This window comes from Clupea harengus, chromosome 15 (genome assembly GCF_900700415.2).
Source record: "Clupea harengus chromosome 15, Ch_v2.0.2, whole genome shotgun sequence".
In the NCBI taxonomy this organism is placed as follows: domain Eukaryota; kingdom Metazoa; phylum Chordata; class Actinopteri; order Clupeiformes; family Clupeidae; genus Clupea; species Clupea harengus.
In genome coordinates, this window is record NC_045166.1 from 11,060,439 (window position 1) to 11,086,055 (window position 25,617).

Below are 25,617 nucleotides of genomic sequence, written 5' to 3' on the forward strand. Positions count from 1 at the left end.
CAACAGTTTACATTACTGAACGTTTTACTGAAGCTGCGTGGAGGAGGAGATATTTACAGGGGTGAAGACAGCTCCATGGACCGTAGTAGAAGAGCCCAATACAGCTGTGCTCCAGTTCCACAGGAGAGGACAGAGAACAACGGGCCGTTTGTGGAGGGAAGCAAGCGACGGGGGAAACACTACACTATGGATGATCGCTGAGGTCAAGCTGCTGTTTTCTAATGATGGAGGTCAAGGCAAACACTCACCCAAGTGCGTGTGTGTGTGTGTTCTTGCATAACTGTATTTATTTGAGTGTTTTGGGCTTTTTTGAATGGCGGGCTGTTTTCATGTTTGTGTCTCTGTGTCTGTGTGTGTGTGTGTGTGTGTGTGTGTGTGTGTGTGTGTGTGTGTCACTCACGAGGCATGAGGAGACAGTGGTGCAGCACAGACATGAAGTGCGGGTACGCGTCTGTGTGGTTCATCTTCTTCCGGATGAGGTCGAACACCTGGCTGGCACTCTTCGTGTCTATATGCACCTGGAGAGCAGCACCAGACATAACATTTACTTTATATGTTATATAAACCCCAGGCTGAAAAACCACACAATGTAAACACCGGCTCAGACCTGAGAAAGGGATTCAACTTACCGACTCGAAACGTCTTGCGAGAGCAAGCTCGTCGTCATTTCTCAGCATTTCAAAGTAATCTAAATGCCTGTGATGAAAAGGGGGAACAGATAAATCAGTAACAAGTAATATGAACGTTTTAACAGCGAGAACAAGGTAGTCAACTGGGAGCATCACCATACCTGTCTAGCGTGGCGTTATCGTGAGACCTCAGTTTATCAATGATTGGTTGGATACCCAGCATTAGGAACTCGTATCTTAGATGCACCCTAAATTCCAAGCTCGTCTATGGGTCACATAAACCAAATGCAGAATGTGAAACTCATGAAGGCAACTGAAACAGATGGCTCTAAAGATAAAATTATACGGCGCAAGTATGGTCAGGTATAGTGCTTACCTCCCCTGCTCCTTGGCTGAGAATAGCGTTAATGAAGGACATGATTGCTGTTTTGAGGCTGACCTCGTCCCTGTACCGGCCTGTGCTCCTGTCCAGATCGTTTAGTAATGTCTGAAGAGAGACATTAGTGTTACTTTACATCCCACAGTCACATTCATCAAAATCTTATAAGACCAGATCAGACACAGAATCACCTGCCCAAAATGTTCTTAGAGCTGGCACTTTTGTGTTCAGATTATTAAAACTTGCCTTCAGCTAAAGCAATTATATGCTAAATCAAGTTCTGGCTCATTCCTAGACACTATCCATCACTCTCTCACCTGCAGGCACAGAATCAATCTATCTAAAAGGATTTAATACAGATTTACACATTAGTTGCAAACTTGTTTTCAGCCAAAGGAAAACCATTTGCAAGAGCTCTGGCTAGGCCCCCTTCTAGTTATGATCCATCCCTGTTGACTAGGCACGATTCATTCCTCTAGCCTACTCTATGACATAGTTTCTATGCTTCAAGTTCCTGTCTATCTCTTGTTCACCTGAAACCGCGTCCGCTCGCAGGCAAACTTCTGGTAGTGCAGCATGGCTTCCAGGATCTTCCTGTGGCCTCCGGGCACCAGGCACACTGCGCCCATGATCTCCAGGACGGCCACCTTGGTCTTGATGTTCTCGGTGGCCAGGCTCTGAGCGATGATGTTGATGCTCTCCGAGTGCGAGAGCACGTGGGCGCGGCCCTGCGAGTTGTTCATCAGTGCCTTGATGCAGCCTATGAGCGAGGTGTGGATCTGCGACTCCGTGGTCTCGTAGTCCATCGTCTTCAGGAAGTTCAGGATGCAGGTGAGGCCGTCCAGGTCGATAAACCGCGTCACAAACCTGCCGGCAGAGAAACAGAGTGTGAATTTCCGAAGATGATATTTTACATTGTTGTTGCTCTCCATACATCCGTCTCATCTGGTTTGAAAAAAATGCTGCAATGGGTCATGACGGTAATGGCAACACTGAAAACTACAATACTAAACTAGTTATTGCAACAGCAACTGCTAGAGATATGCGTGTGTGTGTGTGTGTGTGTGTGTGTGTGTGTGTGTGTGTGTGTGTGTGTGTGTGTGTGTGTGTGTGTGTGTGTGTGTGTGTGTGTGTGTGTGTGTGTGTGTGTGTGTGTGTGTGTGTGTGTGTGTGTATATATATATATACATATACATATCGCTGCTTCACTGATGGTGGTTAAGTGGTAGAGCAAGGACCTAGCAATACCAAGGTCATAGGTTCTACTCCTAGAGAGTACAATTACTTCTCTTCTTGAAGTCGGTCTGGAAATTAAACGTGAAAAGATGCCTCAGCTCAGCCATCGCCTCATAAACTCAGTCACTGAAGCTTTTCACAGAGGTCTGAGCTGGGCAAAAAATTAACTCTGAAGGGGGGGGGGGCGGGACAAACGAGACGGACGTCCAGTAGCCCTTTGAGGTGAAACGGGGTCAGGGGTGACAATTTGACCTTTGGGGATCAGGAGGTCAGGATTAATATCCAGGGCACACACTACAGAGTATGAGGAACTCACACACACTGAATGGACTCCTAAACCAGACGGAGGCCACATGTTCGTCAGGCCTCTTCTCTCTTTTCCCTCCTCCTTTCTCCTCTCAGCAGAACCGAGATTTATGACACATGAGGTCACCGCAACGAATGACAACGCTCTGCACTCGGGGCAACTGTGGCGACGCAAACCCCGTTTCCCGCTTTAATTAAAAGTGACAAAGTCGCCGCGTCTCAAACACGGCATGGCGACATGCCTCTGCGTATTAGCACTTTGAGTTTTACAGACGGGGGTGGGTGGGTGGGGGGGACACACGGTAATCAGTCCCAGGAGTGCTCTGGTATGAATCTCGGGGTGCACGTGTATGGGTACCTCATTGGTTGTGTTCTGAGGGCTGTTTTGAGGCTCTCGATGGTCTTGTTTCGCTCCTCCTCATCCTCCTTCTCCAGAGCCAGGAGTGTTTTTCTCTGAAAGAGAGACACAAGTTATCCCTTTCTGTCCAAGTTCTACGGTAGAGTTCTAATTTAGGCAGTAAGTGTCTTACGACTTCAAGAATTTCAGCTTAAAGTGGCACTGATTTATATCCAGAAACGAGTCAGCCAGTCAGTCTTGGCTGAACTGCCAGGCCCTATTTTACAAATCCAGAAGAACCCATTTAGACAAGTAAAGAATGAGTTACATACAATACAATGTTGACGTTTTGATGGACACATTGTCTGTTTTTATAGGTGTCAGTGTGGTGAAACTCATATCATGCTAGTTCCAGTTCAAAGAGCCCTACATAGACCGTGTAATTTCAAGCAGGTTGTGCAGTAAGCACGGAGACCAACCCTTACTAGAGGAACGATTCCATTCAGTAAGACGTGAATGTAGCCAAAGTCTGCCTCAGAAGTCCATGAGGTTAGATCCACCTCAGAAGTCCATGAGGTTAGATCCGCCAGACTGTCATCACACACTACTCCTGTTTTACATGGGTATTTTTTTTTCTTCTACCTTTCCCAGTCTGGGCTACAGTGAAATTTCCTGAACATTCAAGGTCTTTGCAGCGCGCTTCTGGACTTGAGGAGTGATAAGATCTGTCAGGTCCCAGTGCTGCTCCTGGGTTTTTGGTATCATTTTGATATCAGTTCTCACTATGTTGGGCTGCTTCCCAGAAGCTCCCACACCTGCCAAACCACACCGTACAATAACAGAGTAACCAGAATGCGGGAGACAAGCACCACCTGCAAGTGACAAGCAAGGTCGTGTACTGACTTCAAAATGACTAGCGGATAGATTTCATCTGGGCGGCAGAAGTGATATTTATTCTAAGCATCTACATTAATTTTTTTTGCACAGCACTTTCAGTCTGAAATGCATGGTCTTGAGCCAAAAGAATATATGCTACAGGCTGAGAAATTACCACCTCTGTAGCAATAACTGAGCTTAAGAAAGATGCATAGCATTCATTATAAACACACACAAAAGACTGCAAAGAATTGCCAGAGAAAAAGAGGCCTTCATTCAGTAAGGCTTTAATAGAAGAGCTTAGCGAATGAGCTGACTTGTAACACTATGTCGTCCTGATGAATGCTATGAGGTATAGATTAAGACGTGGTGTGTGTACTTACGGCGGCCATGGAGTTCAGCTGGTCTATGTAGTACTCAGGCCAGCTGGTAGCCCCTTTGTTTTCCTCCTGCTCCTAAAAATAAGGGGAAAAATGAAGAGCGTGAGTGTGTGTGAATGTGCGTGTGTTTGAGCCTGTGTGTGTGTGTGTGTGTGAGATGTGTCTGCACATGTTCTTGTGTGTGTGTGTGTGTGTGTGAGAGAATGTGTATGCACATGTTCGTGTGTGTGTATACTGACTCACACTCTCTCTCACACACACACACACACACACACACACACACACACACACACACAATCATGTGGGTATGACAGTGTGCACAGCATACACTGAGCAAACACACAAGACCACAGCCACAGTCTTCAGGGATTAATTGCTCAATAGCTCAACTATGTGTCAAACAACGATGTCCAAGGTTTTCTCTTTCAGCCACATTTCATCAAGCCGTGCATGGGACGCCACCGCTGGGAGAGCCAGGCTTGTCATCGGGACAAGCCGAGAACACGCAACGAGTGAACCAGGAACACAAGTTTCCAAGGAGACGCTGGGAAATTACATGGTGTCAGGCTGGTGTCGGGCTGGTGTGGAATATTATTATTGGGAATGACGTGCCGTCGGGGGGTGGTGTCTGGAGGTTCCTTAGGAATGACAAATATGAAGGGGGCGGGGGGGCTGCTTTGGCGCTAATCACAGTGACCTTGTGAGTTCTGCTTTGGCACGGTGTGTAAGAGAGTGTGTGTGTGGCAGAGAGACACGGAAAGCGTGTCTGTACATGTGTGTGTACATGTATGTGTGAGTGTGCATGTATGTGTGAGTGTGTATGTGTGTGAGTGTGCAAGTATGTGTGTGTCCGTGTGAGTGTACATGTATGCATGTGTGAGTGTGCATGTGTGAGTGTGCGTGCGTGTGTGTGTGTGTGTGTGTGTGTGTGTGTGTGTGTGTGTGTGAGTGCTGACCGCTCAGACATGGCCGCTCTCGGCCCGTCTCTCCTGCCGTCGCAGTGGCAATCTCACTAGCCAGGCATTTCCTCCTTGGAACAACAGAAATAACAGCAGGGCTTTCAGCAGAACATTCATCACCAGCCCAAGGGCCCGGGGGAGACAGAGCCCCACTTTACACACGACTACCTGCTAACACTCACACTAACCCTCAGTATGCACACGGGCACACACACAAGCGCTCCATGACACACAAAGAACACGCAAGACCAGCAAACTGCCTGTGATTCACATTATACACACACACACACACACACACACACACACACACACACACACACACACACACACACACACACACACACACACACACACACACACAAAACACTAAATGGCCAAAAAAATATGCCATGGTGCGCCACACACACCTCTTCCAAACAAGGGATCAGACCTAGAGCATTATGTCAGGAACAGTCAGGCCAGAAATAGCATGGCGCTAAAGTAGGGCGGCACAGATAGGAGGCCTATTTTATCAGAGGAGCATCCGTGACCCAGAACTCAAAGTGGAGAGCAGAGAAACTTTGTTCTGTAGGCCCAGTTTTGAAAACGACTAGGGCAGGACTGATGAAAACCCTGTGAGATTAGTAATTAAATGGAATGTTCAAAAAGCAGCTTTTTTCCCCCCCTCTGCGCAGAGCTTGTCTGGCCAAATCAGCTTTGCAAGTTTTCATTAGGTCTGTATAAGATGGGTGTACACACACACACACACACACACAAGTGAGGGCAGTCTCAAAGCCAAAAGGAGAAATCACAGATATCTCAAGTTTCACAGCAGTGAAGTAGTAGAATGAGTGTTGAAAGTAGAGAACATGGGAAGAAAAATAAAACCCTATGGCCAGAGGAGGGCATTGTGGGAAAGCTGCCGGTGCCGGTGAGGCCTCCCTGGCGATCCATTTCTAATTAAGTCTGCATTTAGATTGCGTCACGGTGACTGGGGTGTTGAAGGGTAATGTGGTGAGGGTCTATAGGGTAGGCACACAAAGGGAGCACGAAGACAAACATTGAGTGACTTGTAATTTATTCGCCCACCACCAGGGGGTTTGGAGTATCCAGTGCAAAGCAAAGGGGGGGGGGGGGCAAAAGCAAAAGGACCTTATAATACAAACGGAACAATATTTACAAATGAGGGGAATATGCACAGCCACTACTACATATTGAGACAGAGATCTCTTTAAAAACACACACACACACACACACACACACACACACACACACACACACACACACACACACACACACACAAATCCGCCTCACACATCTGAGGATACTAGCTGAGAAAGAGCACAGAGAAAGTCTCCTTGTCATCAAAAATCTTCCCCAACTCACACTCCAACCCTTTTACCAGGGTGATTTTAATAGTTTGGATCAATTGATTGATTTTACAACCTCACAAAGGTTCAGCTGGACGGTGCCCTCAGGCACTGTGAGGGGCGTGGGTCTCTGGCTCTTTCACACGCCCTTCTCTCCAGCAAAGCCCCATGGGAGAGTTGGAGGGCGGGGGGAAGGGGGGCGGGTGGGCAGCCATCCAGTGGGCAGATTACAGGGGAACATGGGGGCTTCTGGGATGCGTGCCAACCCGCTCCATCCTCCTCCCCAGCCCGCCCCGCCGTGCACCTGTCCCCCATCCAGCATCCGCCACCAGGGTCCCTCCTGCGGAGGCGTTGCCACGGCGCCCTGGCAGGACACGCAGACCCCGGCACGGATGTCCGCCATGAACCTGACTCTGACTCTTCCCCCGAAGCGTTGCATCCAAAAGCGTGGGCCCTCGGGCAGCGTTAACGGCTGCCGCGGTTGGAACATTCGGAGGAGTGCAAATCAGCAAGCGTTCAGCTGCTCAAAAGCTGCTCTTTTTTTTCCCCCTTTTCGAAAATGCGATTCTCGATTTTTTTAGTAATCACCCAGGACAGAGAAATCAGACAGCAGGATCCTGCCCTGGCAACTCCGCTTTCCTGTTTGGGGGCTGCAACACACACACAAAAAAAAACAGTACAGTGTGTTCGAGATCAAGCATCTGTCATTTGCACAAATGTGCAAAAACGAGAGAGAGAGAGAGAGAGAGAGTGTGTGAGTGAGAGAGAGAGAGAGAGAGAGCAACAGGGAGGAAGAGAAAGAAAGAAGGAGAGAGAGTGTGGCAAGAAAAAAGTTGGACCTGCTATGACCCAGCCTTAGCCAAGAGAGGATGAGTCCTGACCTGATTAAATCACTTTCCAAACATAATTTCTTTTTTTAAAACGCAGAGGCAGCTTAGTCCCCTGATTCTACTCTTCAGAGTCGAGCAGTAAAGAGCGAACAAGCCAGCAGTCACATTTCCAGACGTTTCACTGAGAATTCATGTTAACAAATAACAGCTTTTTGAACCCAAACCTTGAAAATGTTCAATTACGTGAAATTGCACAGATTTGTTGTTGGTGTTGCTTTGTATAAAACCATTACAAGGTTTCACTTCAAACACACTGAAAAAAAAACCAGCTCTGTAAAAATCAATTCAGTTCGACGGAACACAATCATGCATTAAAAATGACACACCCTGGCAAAAAGTGTGTAAAGTGTTTTTCCAAATGCCAGTAAGCACTGAAACAATTAGAAAAGTGAAATCAAACAAAGTAAGTCCTGAAATATGAACTGCCATGGTAAATTCTTGGTAAGTTCATAGTGCTGACTAAGTACAAGACGAAGAAGAGATGAAGGTTGCACCAATCCAGTGCTGCGTTCAAAGTATCAAATGTCTCTGTACACAAGTGCAAAACTAAATAAATCTGAAATATGATTCAAGCCAGTCCATGCTAGAGACATTGCGGTCTTGAGGGTGATACTAGGGTGAGCCACTGCACCATTACGCCTCCAGGCGGCTAGTTAAAAATCAAGACTGAGGCATAAATCAATTCACAGGACGCAAATCCATCCGGTCAAGGGGTGAGAATACCAGATGGCTTTTTAGCTCCTGATGGCAAACACTGTTTTATTGTCGAGGGGCTGCCAGTACAAACACACGACAGAGCTGCTGACTGACTAAACAAACAAAATGATCGATACGGACTGACTGACTGCTAACTCCACCCGAAAAGACTCAAAAGCTCCTTCCACGTGACGTGAGTTATGTCTCAGACCATCGAGACAAGCGTGGGGGTCAATGTGGCCGTGTGTCCAGAATATGCACTATTGACCTATTCCTGACAGAAATGGCCGGATAACAATTATTTAGTTAATTAGCTCAGCCATTCCATTCAAGTCGGGGCAGCTTGTTCAGCGGACCGTGACTTTTAAACTTTAGAAGCCGACAGAGTCGGAGTAGAAGACGGTGCTCCATATATATTTTTTTCCTTCTTTCAGAGAAAGGCCCAACAGTGATCCAATTCATTGAGTTTCCAGGAGTAACGTGCTCCAGCGGCGCTGCCTCCCTGGAAACACAGTTCCGATCGCTGCCAAAATGCTTTGGGCTTAACTGCGGTGGGGACGGGGACACACCCAGACAGATAGGTGCGGTGGAAAGTATCGATGCCCTCCACTATGACCTCATGTGTGCCGCTTCGGCGCAGAGATCGCCAGCCAAGGCAAACAAGACATCCATTCATTCAGACGGACCCTTGGCGCTCCTCACTGTCAGTGAATCCCCCCACCCCACTGCTGCTGCCTGACTGTGGAGCTGCCTGAGTTGTGTTTGATTGAGGAGCAAAACAGAGTCTCTTCAAGCACTGAATAAACTGGTGGGGTGGGAGAGCAAAACATTGGGAGTGGGTGGTGGGGGCAGGGGCTAACGGGAGGGTGTTATACCCACGACGAGGTGCACTTTGTGGGCTTGGCCGCCCTGGCGACGACCCTCAGGGCCCCCAATGGAAAACAAAAGCTGCACCTGCGAAGGAGAGACTTTCCTGTTTGCTTTGGAAGGCCGAGCACTTCCCTTCCCTTCCCTTTCTCCCTCTCTATCCCCTCCCTTTTTTCTCCACTCACTCACTCGCACACTGTCTCTCTGTCCAATGCTTCCTCTCTCCCTTCCTACCTCTCTCTTTCTCTCTAACGCTTCCTCCCTCTCTCTCTCCCTTCCTACCTCTCTCTCTCCATTCCTATCTCTCTTTCCCCCCCTTCCTACCTCTCCCTCCCTCTCCCCCTTTCCTACCTCTCCCTCCCTCACAGGCCTTTGGGGAGCTGTGCCAAGCCCCGCTCTTTGGGCCAGCAGCCAGAGACGCTGCTGAGTCGGCACTATTGCCCTTGCACTGCCAAGACCTGTCTCCCCAACAGCCACGCCTCTCTCTCTCTCTCTCTCTCTCTCTCTCTCTCTCTCTCTCTCTCTCTCTCTCTCTCTCTCTCTCTCTCTCTCTCTCTCTCTCTCTCTCTCTCTCTCTCTCTCTCTCTCTCTCTCCTCTCACAGTCCACCCTATCATCTACCCTCCATCCGTCCCTCTCTCCCTCCACCTCTGTTAGCCAGAGACATGTGGGGGTTTATCCCTCCCTGTCTCTCCCTCTGCTGTCAAATTAATTGCGCCTAAAGCGCTCTAATCGGTTCAAAATTTTGGCAATGGCGAGGGGTACACTTTCAACATGCCCCTGCCAGCCTGGCAAACCAAACTAAGGAGTCGGCCACAAACAGCAGGAGCCGGAGGAAGGAGGGAGAGGCCACGATGTGTTTAAGAGAGGCAGGTCATGCGTAATTGCATTTTTTTTATATTCTGGCACGGTGATAAAAACAGGGGCGGTTAGAGACTGAGGCATTTTTAACCCCCTGGTGCACATGTTCAGAACCTCAGATTTAGCTCCAGCAGCCCTGGGCAGAGCTTAATGAGGCCTCGAACTGGGCCACTACAGGTTGACGTGAGAGCAGTGGGCACACTGCAGGTTGATGTGAGAGCAGTGGACCACACTGCAGGTTGACGTGAGAGCAGTGGGCACACTGCAGGTTGATGTGAGAGCAGTGGGCACACTGCAGGTTGATGTGAGAGCAGTGGGCACACTGCAGGCTTTGGTCGGAGTCATAGTGGCATGGCCCACTTATGCCATGTCCCCACACTTCCATTCTCATTTTTCTGACAGCTATTCATTTAGTGGACGGCTTTGTCCAAAGCGTCTAACAGCACTGTATGGCTATACTGTATGGTTCCCCCTGGGTATCAAAGCCATGATCCACAGACTCGTCTCAGTTGGATAGAGAGGTCAACCAGACATGTGTGTACAGTGTATTTAACTGTGTGGACGGACAAATCACACACACACAGCTCCACTCGAGTGACAAGAGGAACTCTGGGAATTGAAGTACAAACTTATGAGAAGGGGATCCTGGTGACCCAATTAAAACCACTCTCATCACAGCCCCCCATGCTAAGAGTACGGAGAGGGAAAGAGTGGGTTCATTTTTTTTTTACTTCAAGAAAAGGCTACTTTCCTAGACTAGGTTGAGGAGGGAAAAGGGTGAACCAAAGATTTAACACCTTGGTCCAGGGAGTCTGTTAGAAGTACGAGAGTCAGCTTTTAACCAGACTTCCTCTTTCTGACCACTATGCTGTCCTGTCTCGTTTTTTTCTTTTCTTCTTCTATCCAGGAATCCTCTGGCCCTTCACTGCTGCTCCCCCCCCCCTTCTTCAGAGTACCCCTAATTCACCCCAAACTGCGACTCCAGCAGCACTTCTGTTAGTGAATTTCCTTCCTCTGCCAAAGCAATGATTTTTCCATGATTTCCTCAGCTTACTCTAGGCTTTGGACCCAGACTGCTACCTCTTCTGCTCTCCTGCCAAACTATGAATCATCCCTCTCACTCAAACGCAATACACTCACTAACTGTACTCCAATACCATGTATTTGGACTCTACAGTGAGTACACTTCACCTCACTCACTGACTGTACTCCAATACCATGTCTTTGGACTCTGCAGTCAGTACACTTCCCCTCACTCACTAACTGTACTCCAATACAATGTCTTTGGAATCTACAGTGAGTACACTTCACCTCACCTCACTGAGTACACTCCAATCACAGTGTCATGGCTTTCTGAACACCGAAGGCCTCCTACACCAAGGATCAAACAGCTACTACTCTACTTGCCTGAACACCAATCAATCAAACAAGTAGAGGAAGTGGCCTTGTCTTTTGTGTGCGCCTTTTAGGAGTTAATCACAAGTGACAGATCTCTTCAATCACACCACAAACGCTTGCTCAGCATCACTGATTGATATGCGTATGTTTGTGTATCTGATTACTTCCTCTGGACTGCCACTGTACACAAGACACTGTTGGATGGAGTTAGGACCTGTCTTTGACTTTGTCTTTGAATCCCATCCTTCAAGGCACTCATTCCATCTACACCGGGGCATCACCACACCCTGTCAGACAGACAAGACCAGACCCGAGACCTCATAGCAAACATGTGAGACTCCCTCAAACATTGATACCGCTGGTGTTCTTTGGCAAAGTGTTTAATCCACGGTCTTTGTGTTACACCCAACAGATAATAGGGGTTCCATTAAAGTACGTTTAAACAGAGCCCTGCTGCCAGCATCCAAACGTTCCATCAGCTTGGGTAGGGAATGACATCAGAGAGAGAGAGAAAGGCAAGAGCATGTGAGACTAGCAAATGATGATAAAATGATGAAAAGGATATTTACAAGGAAGAAAAGCCTTTAATGGATTTAATCCCAGTCATTTGTCTGTGAGACCTGGACTGCTCAACTAAGCTATCTACAAAGGGGACGTCATAACAAACGTGTGAGACCAAATCAATCATCACTGCTGCTGTCCATCTGCACAGCGTTAAACCCACTGGCCGTGCCACTGGCCACCCAACTACTAAACAAAAATAATTTTAACATGTACATCAGTTTGGACTGGAAGAAAAATTACAGCAGGGAACATTTCTTGAGATGATAAGAATATCTACAAGGGAGAGACACTAAAAGCCTATTTGGATTTAATCACACTCATTTCTCTTCAAAACCTGGACTGCTCCGCTACCTACGGAGGAGATTTTCCATCTGTCTTTGTTTTCCCGAAACTGCACCATGGTTACCTGAAGATGACTCAAGACGGACGTAATTGATGAACTACCTGGCTCTGAACACACTACACCGTGTTGCCTTCATGAAGGAGTGTCTTATGGCAGAGCATTTATCGGAATGTACATGTTGGGCTGTGCAGAGAGGTCAGGACAAGGTCATGGGGTCAGAGGCTAGAAAGTTAAACCTGCAGAGGGAGGAGTGCCTAGACCTCAAGGAGGGAAATTTCACCCCGATGAGCTCACAGGACACAACAAGGTGCCAAATGTAGCATCAACCTCTTAACTGCAGACACTCACCACTGGGCACAAGCCGAGTCCAACAGAGAGGCTGTAATTACTCGACATAGTAAGGCCGTTACAAGGCACAGATATATCCACTCAAATGTGAATATTCTATTGTAGTTTTTCATCCCTAATATACTTTTCTGTTAGTAAGGGCTGTGGTCATTATTCAACGCATGTATATCTCGTCTCCTCTTTGGATGTGTGGTCAGATACTACCCTGTGGCTTAGATAGCATGGGATCTTTTATAAGCCCTCGCTGAACTGACCGTAGACTATGAAAGGGCAAAAAAAAATTATAACACTAGCCATACAGCACAAGCACCTCCTAAGGTCTCATCACCTCCAAACATCCTGCTCTTTATCGGTGCCGCTAAGCACTTCCATGCCACGCTATGCAGCATTAACGGCAGGATGCAGCCACGGACGATGCCCCTTTAGGAGGGGGAGCGGAACATCAGAAATATCCGGCATCTGATTTCACAGGCAACGTAAAATGGTGGAGCGAGAGAGAGAAAGAGCTATGGAACAGCTTCTCGGAAGATGCCGACCGTGTGAGGGTGGGGGTCCATGATTGTAGTCTTAGCTCTGCTCCGGATGGGAGGTTGAACTACATGATGAATGTTCTACTTACGCACACTGCTCTCCGGAAGGTCACCACAATTACCTGATGAAGCAGTTTGGCTCATAAGTGCAGCTACAGAACCACTGATATATGCCTCACCATCCTGGCTTACAACGGAGAGCTGGTGGCCATAGCCTTTCATTAATAAACGCTGTTGTGAGAGTTGCCCCTGTGACGCCCATGATTGACCCTGCACACTAGGGCTGATGCCAACATGATGAAATTGACCAAAATGGTGTTGTTTTTCAGCAGGGTGGACAGACATACAGATCATTACGAGTCAGGTAGGCTGAGGGGTGTTTACCTTCTTCTTGCTGCAGTAGATCTGCCATTTCTTCTCCGCCGGAAGGTTAAACATGGCCTCCCTGTGCTTCTCTGTGAGGTCCAACTCATCCTGCACAGAGACGAGGAAGGGAGAGAGAGAGAGAGAGAGAGAGAGAGTGCAAGTACATTACTAGATTGTTGATTGTATAATGTATATTATAAACTGAGTACATTACTATATTGTTGTACCTACTAGCTTTGGCAACAGTGCATAACAGGCATACCAATAAAGCAACATTGTCTCTCAATTCAATTCAATTTCAGACACAAACACAGAGAGAGAGAGAGAGAGAGAGAGAGAGGACAAACAGTTAGAACCTGGCAAACGCTCAAAACCACACACACAGTCACTGCACGGCTCATGACACGACATGAAACATCGATGCAGACTCGGATATGGAAAATTACAACAGGCCTCTAGTTGCCATTAAGTGCAAACAATGGCGTTACATTCTCATTGTTATTATATGGCTGGATGTGAACCATCTGTAAAAGGCGTCAGTGCAGACTGCTCCAATCTGGCCCTGGGCGGTGTGTGTGTGTGTGTGTGTGTGTGTGGCTGGGAGGGGAGCCTGAGTCGCTGAAGAACAATACTCCACCATCGAAACAGCCGATAGCACAGCACGCCGACGGAAACCACAGCGGCCCCTGCTTGTTTTTCAAACTTTCCCTTAACCTACAAATACTTCCTTCCTCTACCAGTGAACAAAGCAGTGGGGAAAGTCAGGAAGTAGAGGTGGAGTGAGAGAGGGAGAGAGAGAAAGTGGATGAAGGAGGAGAGGAGAGGAGACGAGAGGAAAGGAAACTGGCTGGTCACGGCTTCCTTCACAGTCGCCTGTCGAGGTTCCCATGCATGGCCCAGGCCAACAGGTGGCCACACTCACGTTCACGCTTTGGAGTGTTTTTTCTAGAACTCTCCTGAATGTTTTCCTGGCATTTCAGTTTCTTCCATACAATGCGGATATACACAATTCATACACACCCAATGTTATGACTGACTCCTAAAAACATTCTTCTCTCTCTCTCCTCATATACTTAAAATAACATAACCCAAACATACACTCACACACACACACACACACACACACACAGTTGTGGTTGGCTGCTCTTGTGAATGAGAGTGGATTCACATATCTGACAGAGGGAAAGCCACTGTGTGCACACACACACACACACACACACACACACACACACTCACCCCATTCCAAGAGTCCTGGCTAGCTGACACTGACTGTACTGTTAAATCATCTACACACATGTGCACACGCTGATCCTGTCACGCTGTAAATCTCATGTTCATATTCACTCCCAAACCCATATGCATACACACAGAGACACACACACACACACACACACACACACACACACACACACACACACACACACACACATAATGGAGTCAGCAGAACACCGCAACACACACACACACATGCAGCACATCCAGCATATTTACTGCCCTGCTGGGAATGGGAATGAAGCTAGACTTAAAAAACGTCAGCACCCCTCCACTCCACCTTATGGAGGGGTTTACTGTCCACGAGATCTCACTCTGGCACACCCATCTCCTGGAGGAGCACCACATCTCTCTCCCAGTGTCCCACAGCGACCCCAGCAACCATCACACACCAGAGTGGCAGCAGCAGCTGGGGCAGCAGGGGCAGTTAGGGAGCTGGGGAGCTGCGGGAGGCTCGAGGGAGGGGTAGCTCCTCTGGTGCGGCCCCATCACGGCCTTATTCTCGGGCGGCGGAGCCCTGTGGATTCGTTAAATTAGTACCTGCGCCCGTTGCATAAGCTCCGCACGCATTCCTTGGCAGCTGCGCTCTCTCCGAGCCAAACACGAGCCAGATGTTTTGGGCGCAAAGTTAATAGCTTCATGCACCAGTTATCGAGAACATCCCCTGAACCCCTTCCACACTCCTACACACCCACGTAAACACACACACACACACACACACACACGCTTATATACAAGCACACACACACTGTCTCTCTCTCTCACACACACACACACTTTCTTATACAGACATTCTCACACATAAAGTCTCATTTCTATGGACGAGAACCTGAACGTACAATGCAAATGGCCTCTCAACGACCCTGGCACCCCGAGGAAGAGATATTCCCAATAAACAAATTAGGAATTTGATGTACTGTTCTGTCCGCGGCTGGACACAGACTGCGCCAGCATGTTTGATTGAGCCTAATTGTGTTTGCTTAGTTAGGCCTGGCTGAAGATGAGATGAACACAGACTCACGTTGCTAGTGGTTACTGAGGCAGCCCCAGACTGTTGAGAACACACCAAAAACAGCAACGTTTTCCTGTAGCTCAACGGGTTGACCAAGCTGCTAGTAACACAGACATAGGCTCGATACCCAGACAGCACACCTACTGATGGAAATACTGCATGCTAACTATGCACTGCTAAATGTGTTTGATAAGTGTGTCTGCTAAATGAATATATGTAAATAGAAATAGGTCCATTAGACTCTGCTTGCAGAATGCCCACGGTCGGTCTCTGGGCCTCCTTGAATGTTAATGGTTTCCTGTCTGAACGGCCATGGTGACAGACATATCCCTGACCACCCCAGGAAGGACAGGAAGTAGACCATGATCTCACTTCCTGTCTGATGGAGTTTCCAGTATTCCCATTTGGGCTGCATCTCTGGGATGTACGGAGATTAAATTGCAGTCTCAGCAGGAATTCTGCCCATCCCTTGTAATGCACCCCCCCCCACCCCTCTCTCTGTCTGTCTCTCTTTTTCTCTGTCTCCCTTTGTTTCTTTCTCACGTACACACAGCCACACAGAAACACACGGACACACACAGGGTAGGCCTAAGACACAAAGACATAATTGTACTATGTGAAGACACCTCTCTCGGCATACTGATGCACTATGTCATTTTTATGAGGGGAAAGTCCAGGCTTCTCCACGGTTGCTTGCTGCATGCGATACGTTTGTCTGTGTATGTGTGTGTGTGTGCGCGTGTGTGTGTCTGTGGTATTCAGCCTCCCATGAGGTCTTCCATGTGGTGCCAAGACCAGGGGGGGAGCTGGCAGGCATCTTCCTTTATCTCACCCCCCCGAGCATCCAAGCTCAGCCCCGGACCGACGGAGAGGCAGGCGGCAAGCCCGACAAGTTGCAAGGGGAAAGGGGTATCGGATCGCCGATGGCACGCTTTTGATATGGGAGATCATTCTGGACTCAAACCGCGCTCAAGCCACATGGCGGGTCCGAACAAGTTGAGGTGGTAATGTGAGCATCGTCAAGGGCAAGACTACACTGATACGAGACTATGACATTCACTGTGACAATTGCTCTGAAACGGTCAACGCTTACAGCATTGATTCAGTTTCTTCTAAACAGTAAGTCTTTAAGGCCTTTGCCGTGGTGATGACCTACTGTTTTGCACGTGGTTAAAACTGACAGAATTACTTGTTTCGTTAAAAGGCCCCTTCAGGCATTAATAGTGAGGCACATCGTAAAATGATGGAGTACAGGAGATCGGTGGTTTGGTTTCACTCTGCTGCCAACATCGGCAGGACACAGCGGGGCAACGTTTTTTGTGTCCAAGACCCTATAAGGTATTACTTGATGGGATGTGGTACACCCGATCTGCAAATACAAAAGATCCAAATGGCCATTTAAGGTCTTTGTTTAGAGGTCTGTGCCTCTACATCTTCACTTGGGATCTACACTTCATGGGAACAAAGGATTAGTCGCTGAAGGATCTATTTTCGGCAGAGGGAGCGACGCCATCACATCTCCAAATCAAAGTTTAGTTTGACATTAGTGAAATTTATGGTGCAGCTAATACCCCTGTTATAGATGAGATCTTGGTTTCTCCAAGTTTGAAAAGCACACTTCCACACACACACACGCACGCACACACACCGACTTCCCTCATGCCTACTGTGTAGAATCACTGAAATTCAAGAGGCTTCATTTCACCACCCAACAAAAAGACTGTGCCCTCCGGTCTTGCTAGAAATCACTCACTGGGTCTGCCTCAGCCCTCCCCTCCCCAACCCTCCCTGAGGGCCAGCGCGGAAAGCCCCTGCATTCATGATACTCATTACTCTCATATGACATAAGTAGCGCTTTTGTGCAGGGAATACTTCCCCCCCCCCAGCTAGCCTCCTCCTGTCCCCCTCCAAGTAAACACGGCATTCATTGAGAGAAGTCGTCTCAAAAGTTTCTGTGCCAACATGGAGGCTACGAAGTTCATTCTGTCTGCTCTTCAGCACTGGGTCATCTAACTACACGCAATCGGACAGAGACTTCATTGTGGTGTCCGCAAGCAACCCAAATGTGATTTAAAAGGAGAGGAACCCACCCACCATGTGTTAACCACTGGTAGCATCTTGGATGCCTGGGGCTTTCTGTACAGCCTGTTCAAGGCAGGGATGTTGCGCCACCACTCCTTTTCACCATTCGGTATAAAATATATGAACACGGAATGGCGGGTCATTGTTGGTAGCAGAGGTAATCACAGAGCTGAATCAACGCCTGTGTAAAAGGGAGAGCCGGAATGGCGTGATAGGGGCAAAACTCAGAATCCGGAACGTCCAACATGATTTCCTAAGTCCAACTAATGTGTTAGTAAACACAACAATGTGGTGATGTCTAGTCAGTGGATTTACTTTCTATCTGCTGGCTATTTTCTTGGTCATTCTGACACACTGCCTCTTTGTGCATCTTCTCACTCATTAAAAAAAAAAGGTTTTTAACCTTTGATATGGTGATGAGGATATTTTTCTCTCTCTCAGGATCCAAGTTCCTGAGTCAGAGCTCCGACTTCAAGTGGCATTCCAGTGCAATTTTCAAGGTGGAAATGTCAAAAGTTCCAAGTGGCCATTAGAGGTGAAGCTAGACGCCATATTAAATGTCACACCTCTGCTCCCGGAACGCCGCCATGCTGTATAATAGCAGTCAACAAACAAAGCAGTGATAAGGAGGGGGTTTAGGTGATATAGTGGGATCTCAGTTTAAAAGGGGCTCTACACAAAACCAGTTTTAATCGCCAGAAGTCATTTCACAATTCACTGTCACCAATTTTTTTTTTTTAAACTGTCATAAGCCTCATCAAGGTGCCAACACCCGCCTCTTCAGAATGTACCTGAACAATAAGAGTGAGTGCCGCCGGCACACGAACGGCGCAAACACGGTCAGTATTGACTCCTCTCTTGCTGCTTGGCTGCGTGCCCAAGTGTTGAGGAGTCACATAAAAGATAAATATAGACAGGGTGTGGAGCGGGACAGTTCAGCGCGCGCCACAGCCGGCAACAGATGCCCAGCCACATGTGGCGCGGTGGCGGTGGTGGTTACTCGAGGAGGACGTGAGGCGCTGGTGACCACCCTGCCCCAACACTGAGAGCCAAGCAGCAGACTCCCCTCCACAGAGCCATTCTTCCCAAATGAATTCAGGGCCCTCAAAGTATGTTGGGGTGTGTGGGGGGCAAGTGTTTTTTGGAAACAGCACGTGGCGAGGGAGGGGGGGATGAGGCCTGTGTGAAGAGAGAGGGTGACTGAGTGCCCCCCCACCCCCCCCCCCCAGAATCATTCAGCTCCAGCCAAGGAACAAGACGGGCGAGACGGGGGAAAGGGGTAGGAGAGCGGGCCAGACAAAAACAAGCAATTAGTGTGTGTGTGTGTCGGGGGGGGGGGGGGGGGGGGGGGGGGGGTTGGTCAAAACACAGACATACTCAATGGGGCCTATTGATGTGCAAAGTAGACAGTTGTGGCAGGAAAGAGCAGTCACTAGCAGACCACTGGCAGAGAGAGAGAGAGAGTGAGAGAGATGGTGAGAAGGAGAGGGGAGAGAGAGAAGGAGGGAAAGAGAGAGTGAGAGAGAAAGAGAGAGTGAGAGAGAAGGAAGGGAGAGAGCGTGAGAGAGAGAGAGAAGGAGGGAGAGAGAAAGAGAGAGAGATGGTGAGAAGGAGAGGGGAAAGAGAGAGAGAGAGAGAGGAGAGGAAGGAAAAGAGAGGGGGGGAGAGGGTTAGAATGATGAGTGAGCATGAGCGAGGGAGATAGAGATGATGGGTGAAGAAGAAAGAAAGAGAGAGAGAGAGAGAGAGAATAAGCGTAGCAGACGCGAGGTCGCTAATCGCACATAGGAAAAGACCATCTCTATTCTCTATCTCGGTAATTAACTCACATTATCTCCCTTTGAATTAGCGAGGAGAGCGCTGGCTCAGAGTAACAGGTTAATGTGGCCGCCCACTCACATTCATTAGCACCGCATCTATGGCCCTAGGGGAAACTCCTGCTGAGCATGGCATATTCACTGGGCCTGGGTATGTATCAGCCCAGATATACACCCATCGTCAGGTAAATGTGGAAAAACTGCTTATCTAGCATTAGTTAATTATCAGTAATAAAACGTGAACTTCGGTATTTATTAACAATAAAGTAATGTGAAATTATAAAATGTTGCTTTGAAAATGTTTGGGTTACTTAAAATGAATGCAGACTACTTGATGCTTTGGTAATGTTACCTAAAGGTTTAATTAATTGATTAATGTTAGTTACTGAAACTGTTATGTACAGCGTAATGGAAAGAGAATGATCATAAATATTTCATGTTACTGTGAGCAGTCGCCAACATAGAGTGTGTAGCTTAGACAAAATAATATAACACATATGCACAAAATATTCTCTCAGAAGTGCATCCAATATGTTCTCCCCTGTATCATAATACCCTACCTGGCTAACTACCCTACCTACAGTCACATAACAGACATTAATGGGCATGATCTGCCTGCACACTACACCTGAGCCGTGCTGTGGACCACCAGTTGGGCTATCATTGCACGTAGGTTGATGGTGTTAAATGCAGGCAGTACTCCGTAGATCTGGCTTTAATGTTTCAACGTGTGATGTGTGACAAATCAATAGATGTGTCCATGGATCGAAATATCCTTCCCATTCCATTAAGTACCGCCAAAAAATAATATAAACTAATAATAAATAACATAAATAATAAATAATATAAACTAATAATAATAAATAACATAAATAATATAAACTAATAATAAATAATATAAATAACATAAACATCAACAGTGATCATTTACAGCAGCGTTCCTCAACTACGCTGCATGCCAGCTCGGCGTAGGTGGAAGATGTTAGAATTAGCCAGTATTAAGTAGAGGTGGCTTTCCTGTTTCTTTACCTGCTCCCATATGTAAAAGCATGTTGTGGACTGACAGACAATATTTTCACAAGAGCTCCTATTTTGAAAATCCAACTTAGTAAATGTTTCCCTGGATCCTAACAGCCCCATGTAGTGTAGCCCTCGCCCGTGCTACGTACCACCAGCTCGGAGAACATGCCGTCCAGTTCGTCGTAGGTGGGCATGGGCAGCGCAGGCTCCATGGTCTGCAGGGCGAAGTCCTCACGTAGCCGGTAGGTGATCTCCGGGTGGTCGTTGCTCTGGAAGCAGCAGAAGATGAAGGAGACACCACGCCCTCCGCCGCCTCTCTTCCGTGGCGCCATGGTTACCGACAGGGGTGGGGGGGTCAGCAGTCGAGGGGGTGATGGGGTGGAGGAGGTGGAGGGGGGATGCCTCGATGACCTCCGACCTCTCTCAGAATTGTGTTTCCGTCACCAAGTTCTCTGTGGAAACAGACAGAAAAGAATGGTAAGACCGAGAAAGCCTCGAAAGATGAATAGATAGGGCAATGACTAACTAGACGTCATGACATACAAAACTGGCTTTGGGGTTTGAGTACCCTGAGGTGATCTTGTAGAATATAGAATAAGGGAGGGGTGAATATTTGAGTATATTTGCATTTCTACATGTCAAGCATTGCATATTATTATATTAGTGCAGACTGGATGGGCACCGGAAAACACTGAACACATCGAACACATCGAGCTCCAGGAGGGCCCATTTTCACACAGGAAAGGGAGTGGAGGTCCTCGAGCATCATTTGTCAGGATTACGATTGTAAAATATCCTGTGTGTGTCTCTCTCTAGAGATCCTGTGATTGTGATCAGGAGAGTCTATTTATACAATCTGCTCTCTCGTGTGTCCAGGAGGGCTTTGTAGTCGGATAGCGAGCGAGCGAGCGAGCGGAAGAGTCCCCGTCTCATGTTGCTCAGAGGTCAGTGGCTGATCCGTTGGCTAAGTGATGAGGCCAGTGGCTTTAACGGAAACCTATCTGCCAGGATGGAGAGCCAAGAGGCCGCATAAAGAGGGAAAATTACCTGAGAGGGCCTCCATTCAGAAGCTATTGTAATGATACAATAATGATGCTGGAGGCAAAAACACTCTTAAGAGTTGAGGCTTAAGTGCTGGAAGGAAAGTTTCCTTTGTTGGGTTTTCTGGCAGTAATACCTACAAGCGTTTTAGCAACTGAATGAGTCATGATTGAGTCAAATAATTGGGATCGAATTTAGGAAAATTCAGGCAATTTAAGCACAGTCATGCACAACTAAACACAAATGCCCTATTACACCCTTCCTTTTAATTAAGGGGAGGTTAAAAAGAAAAAAGAAAATTGCTTTCTGAAATGTGTTCTGCTGCTATCATGTCTCACTGCAACAAGAGTCAGGAGGGCAGGACTCGATACAGAGTCTCAGACCGTGTCCAGACTACTGAGTCAGCTCAGCACTCTTACTTAGTCAGCGGATTCAACGCAAATGTAGATTAAAGGATACGTAAAGGATCTCCAAAGTCCACCAAAATATGTCCCAGCATAAAGGAGGAAACGTAATGAGAGCTACATATAATGACACTTCCTTTTGAGATCTTTCAAACAATGATGTAGCGAATCATATACGGTATTAATATTTGTAATACATGTACTGTAATCTAATCTTATTTACTCACGCATTGCCTGCAGTTATGCACAAGTGATGATACCTGATAGAGGATTGTTTTGCTGTGTATCAGACTGCACGGCCTGATCCATGACACTATTGCTATTGTGGTAACAGTGACAGTATCATGTTACAAGCACTTCAGTGATTCCCATCCCTATCCAGCAATGCACACTATGTGCATATGCTGGTTATTCTGTTTGGCTTTGGCATGGAAATCATGCATGGCATGGCTATGTGCTATTGTTGTGCCATACAGCCCGCAGTAAAATAACAGCGCATGCTGTAGCGCTGGGTAGCTGCTGTAGTGCTCTACGTATTTCCCCGAAACAGCTGTTATGAAGTGTTCACTCTTTTTTTTTTTTGCCAGAGGGATCTGACCCGACATAACTGGAATACTCTCTACATGCAAAGTGACCGGACAGGTGCTGCCGACGCACTCACCTGTGAAACGTGTAGTTTCATGATAGGGTAGTGAAACGTGTTTATTTTTAGTTACAGAGCCACTAGCGACAGGGTATCCCTGCACAGCTGTGGGCCCTGGGGGGGATTGAGGGCAGGAAGTGTGGGAAAAAAACGACAAGAATCTGCTGAAAGGATGAGGTCAAAAAGCACGGAAGTCCTAACAACAACACTGCAACATGCAGGTTTCTTCGGAGGGCCGGGAGACCGCATCTGCAAAGGCCAAACAAAGGATGTGAGATGATACCTCATTGAGTTTTACAGCGTTTCACATCCTGCCATGGATGGATGCCCGCGAACGACCGGCTGTTGCCTGGGCCACAGCAAACCTCACGGCTGGAGCAGCTGGGGTCCCCTGAACCCCACTGCCTTGTCTGCACCACCTCTGAATTCCCAGCTGCCACTGGAGATGATTGGCTAGAGCCATATCTGCACCAACTGCCCCACCCGCCCACGCTTGTCCTTGACCTTTTATCAAGTTACTGCATGCAACCGGAAAAGAGAGTTACCAAACGCATGAATGGTTCCTATTCAACTGAGGGACAATTCTGGCATGAGTTCGCTAACTGTAATCACAGCACTGCAGATACGCACTGAAGAGTACTGTTAGGTGGGGCATTTGTGTATGGATTATCCTTTTTGCCTGCATTGCAAATCCGGTGTCTGGAAAACGGGTCAACCTGCCTGAGCAAGTGCCTAACAGGCCTATGCAAACCTCCAACAGGATTTCTCTCTTGGGGACCACCCTGAAACCACTGGCAGATTACAAAAGCAGCAATCAAAGGGCGTGGTAGGTTCAAGAGCTTGCCACGCCGCGCCACTCACTGCGCCAGGGGTCAAATGCCGGCATGCCTTCCTACCCCTCTGCGGCGCCACGTCAAAACATGGCCTCCGTGAAGGAGACTCGTCCTGCAGTGGGACCCGTTTCCGGCCTGCAGTGAGAGGAACCACAACAGCTGTCAGCACCTAGGAGACTATTCCCACCCGTCCAATGCTTCAGACTTCAAAGAGGAGCTAGCATCCAAACTGCTGCTAGACAAAACAAACAAGCCGTGAATCACCCGATGAGGAGGCACGCACGTCACCTCAACACAGCCAGATAAGATGGAAGACTCGGCAGCTGAGCGGCTTGCTCACTACCCACATGACAGCGACTTGACCAGGTTAAACACAGCAGGATGGGCTTCCAGGTTACCCCTATAGAGGAACTCTCCATCTGCAGGGGATTTGTGGGAGTCTGGCCTGGCAGTTGATTGGCAGTAGACGCACTCAACTGATTTATGCGAGCCACTCCAGCATGGTTTATCCAGTGGGTTTTTCGGAACCACTGTGCAGATAGGCTGCAGGGGGAGATTGGACTCGGTGCACTGAACCAGCCGGGGTCACCGTGGTCAGTGGGCTCTGCTTGCGGTGCTGCTGGCCGACCTTTGGGCCCGTGAGCTGCTGGTTTAACGCGAGACGGTAATTGCGCTGCAAAGTGGTTTGGGAGCGGGCAGAGACGGAGGAGCCAGCCATTATGACAATGGGAAGAAACCAAGAAAGAAAAGGCCATGACCCGCACGAACACACACACACACACACAAGTAAACACATGCACATACACGCACAGACACAAAACAATCCCCTGTTCTCTCAACCGCAGGAAGATGCAGAATTACAGTGGAGATCAACATTCTGACTGCTGTAAGCCCTCGAGAGATTGCACATCTGACACACGCGCACAAACACATACAAACACACACATGCACGCAAACAGACAGGCCTGTCAAAAAAAAAAAAAAAAAAAAAAAAACAGACCAAGCACAAAAATAAAATTCTCTTCCTGACCCAAAACATTGCAAAAGTGGTTGGCCTTCTGCGGCCTGTTTACACAAGTCAGAAGGTCTGTTTCTAATAGAGCCCGACTCCGACAGTGTGGTTCTCTAAAGCAGCACAGAACTGCATTACCCAACAGCTGAGATGGAGAAATTAAAATGGATGAAATTTTTTCAAACATTCTTGATCTTGAAATGTTTGTCTCGTCAAACTCTTGCACATGGAAGCTTAATTAACTAAAGAAATCCACTGTTAATTAAGTTTCTTGCATAAGGAAGCATAATTAAGCAACCCACCATTGCTTGAAAGAACTACGAAATTCTGCAACAGATCTCTGGGGGTAAAAGACATGGCTAGGACTCCAGACAGTCAAGTCTCGAGACTCTCAAACAGCTTTGCAACCTCACGACTAGCCAAACATTTAGAAGTTTTCATGCCGTGTATCAGCCAATAACGCTACGCTCCGTCTCCTTTGACAGAAGGACAGTCTATCATTTTGTCTGTCTCCACTCAGCAAGCCTAAAACGAGTGGCTTAGAAGTAAAAAAAAAAAAAAAAAAAGAAAAAAGAAAACAGCTGTACCAAAGCCCTCTGCCGTCTCAATTTCACTCTGTTCAGGGGAACGTGTTGTCACCAGGGGAATGGCCTTTATCAACCTTTATCTCCCCGGAACAGCATATGGACACAGAGGCTATGCATAACTTCGAGGGCCTTTCATGTTCTCGCTGCCATGACAGTCAAAACAGCCAGCGGATTAAGATTTCAAGGCAGACGCCAGCGCAGGGAAGGCTCTTATCACAGAGGGTAAGCCCAGTGAAAATGACCATCTGCAGCTAAAGAGGGGAAAGGAGATGGAAGGGATAGAGAGGGGGGGGGGGGCTGCGGAGGAGGAGGAGAGGAGGTTCGAGGTGGGATGGGACGGGGGAGGACGGAGTGAAGGGAGACACGGTGAGGGAAACGCTGATAGGATCATCATAACAGCTCACTGATCCTGCATTCCTGGCGTGGGCACAGAGGAGGTTACCATTAGGGATGGGCATAATTAATCGACGATCGATTAATTGATCATTAAGAATTTCCTCGATGAAATTATTTTTTCATCGATTAAAACGCATGCATGTTCTGTTGCGTAGTGTGCGTGTAATTTATTTATTTTAGGGCTG

The 25,617-nt window shown here is 47.8% G+C and overlaps 1 protein-coding gene across 3 annotated transcripts in view; it reads right to left on the reverse strand.

Moving 5' to 3' along the window:
* The window catches only part of daam1b (dishevelled associated activator of morphogenesis 1b), an 82,533-nt gene that overhangs the window by 20,288 nt on the left and 36,628 nt on the right, over positions 1-25,617 (reverse strand). For all 3 annotated transcript variants that reach the window (XM_031581869.2, XM_031581867.2, XM_031581868.2), the window contains exons 2-10: positions 20,666-20,968; positions 13,332-13,421; positions 4,147-4,218; positions 2,909-3,003; positions 1,542-1,875; positions 1,006-1,116; positions 791-894; positions 630-696; positions 401-518 (exon numbers count right to left, since the gene is read on the reverse strand). In XM_031581869.2, the coding sequence (XP_031437729.1) occupies positions 401-518; positions 630-696; positions 791-894; positions 1,006-1,116; positions 1,542-1,875; positions 2,909-3,003; positions 4,147-4,218; positions 13,332-13,421; positions 20,666-20,848 (1,174 nt within the window). In that variant the 5' untranslated portion in view covers positions 20,849-20,968. The remainder of the gene's footprint in view (positions 1-400; positions 519-629; positions 697-790; positions 895-1,005; positions 1,117-1,541; positions 1,876-2,908; positions 3,004-4,146; positions 4,219-13,331; positions 13,422-20,665; positions 20,969-25,617) is intronic.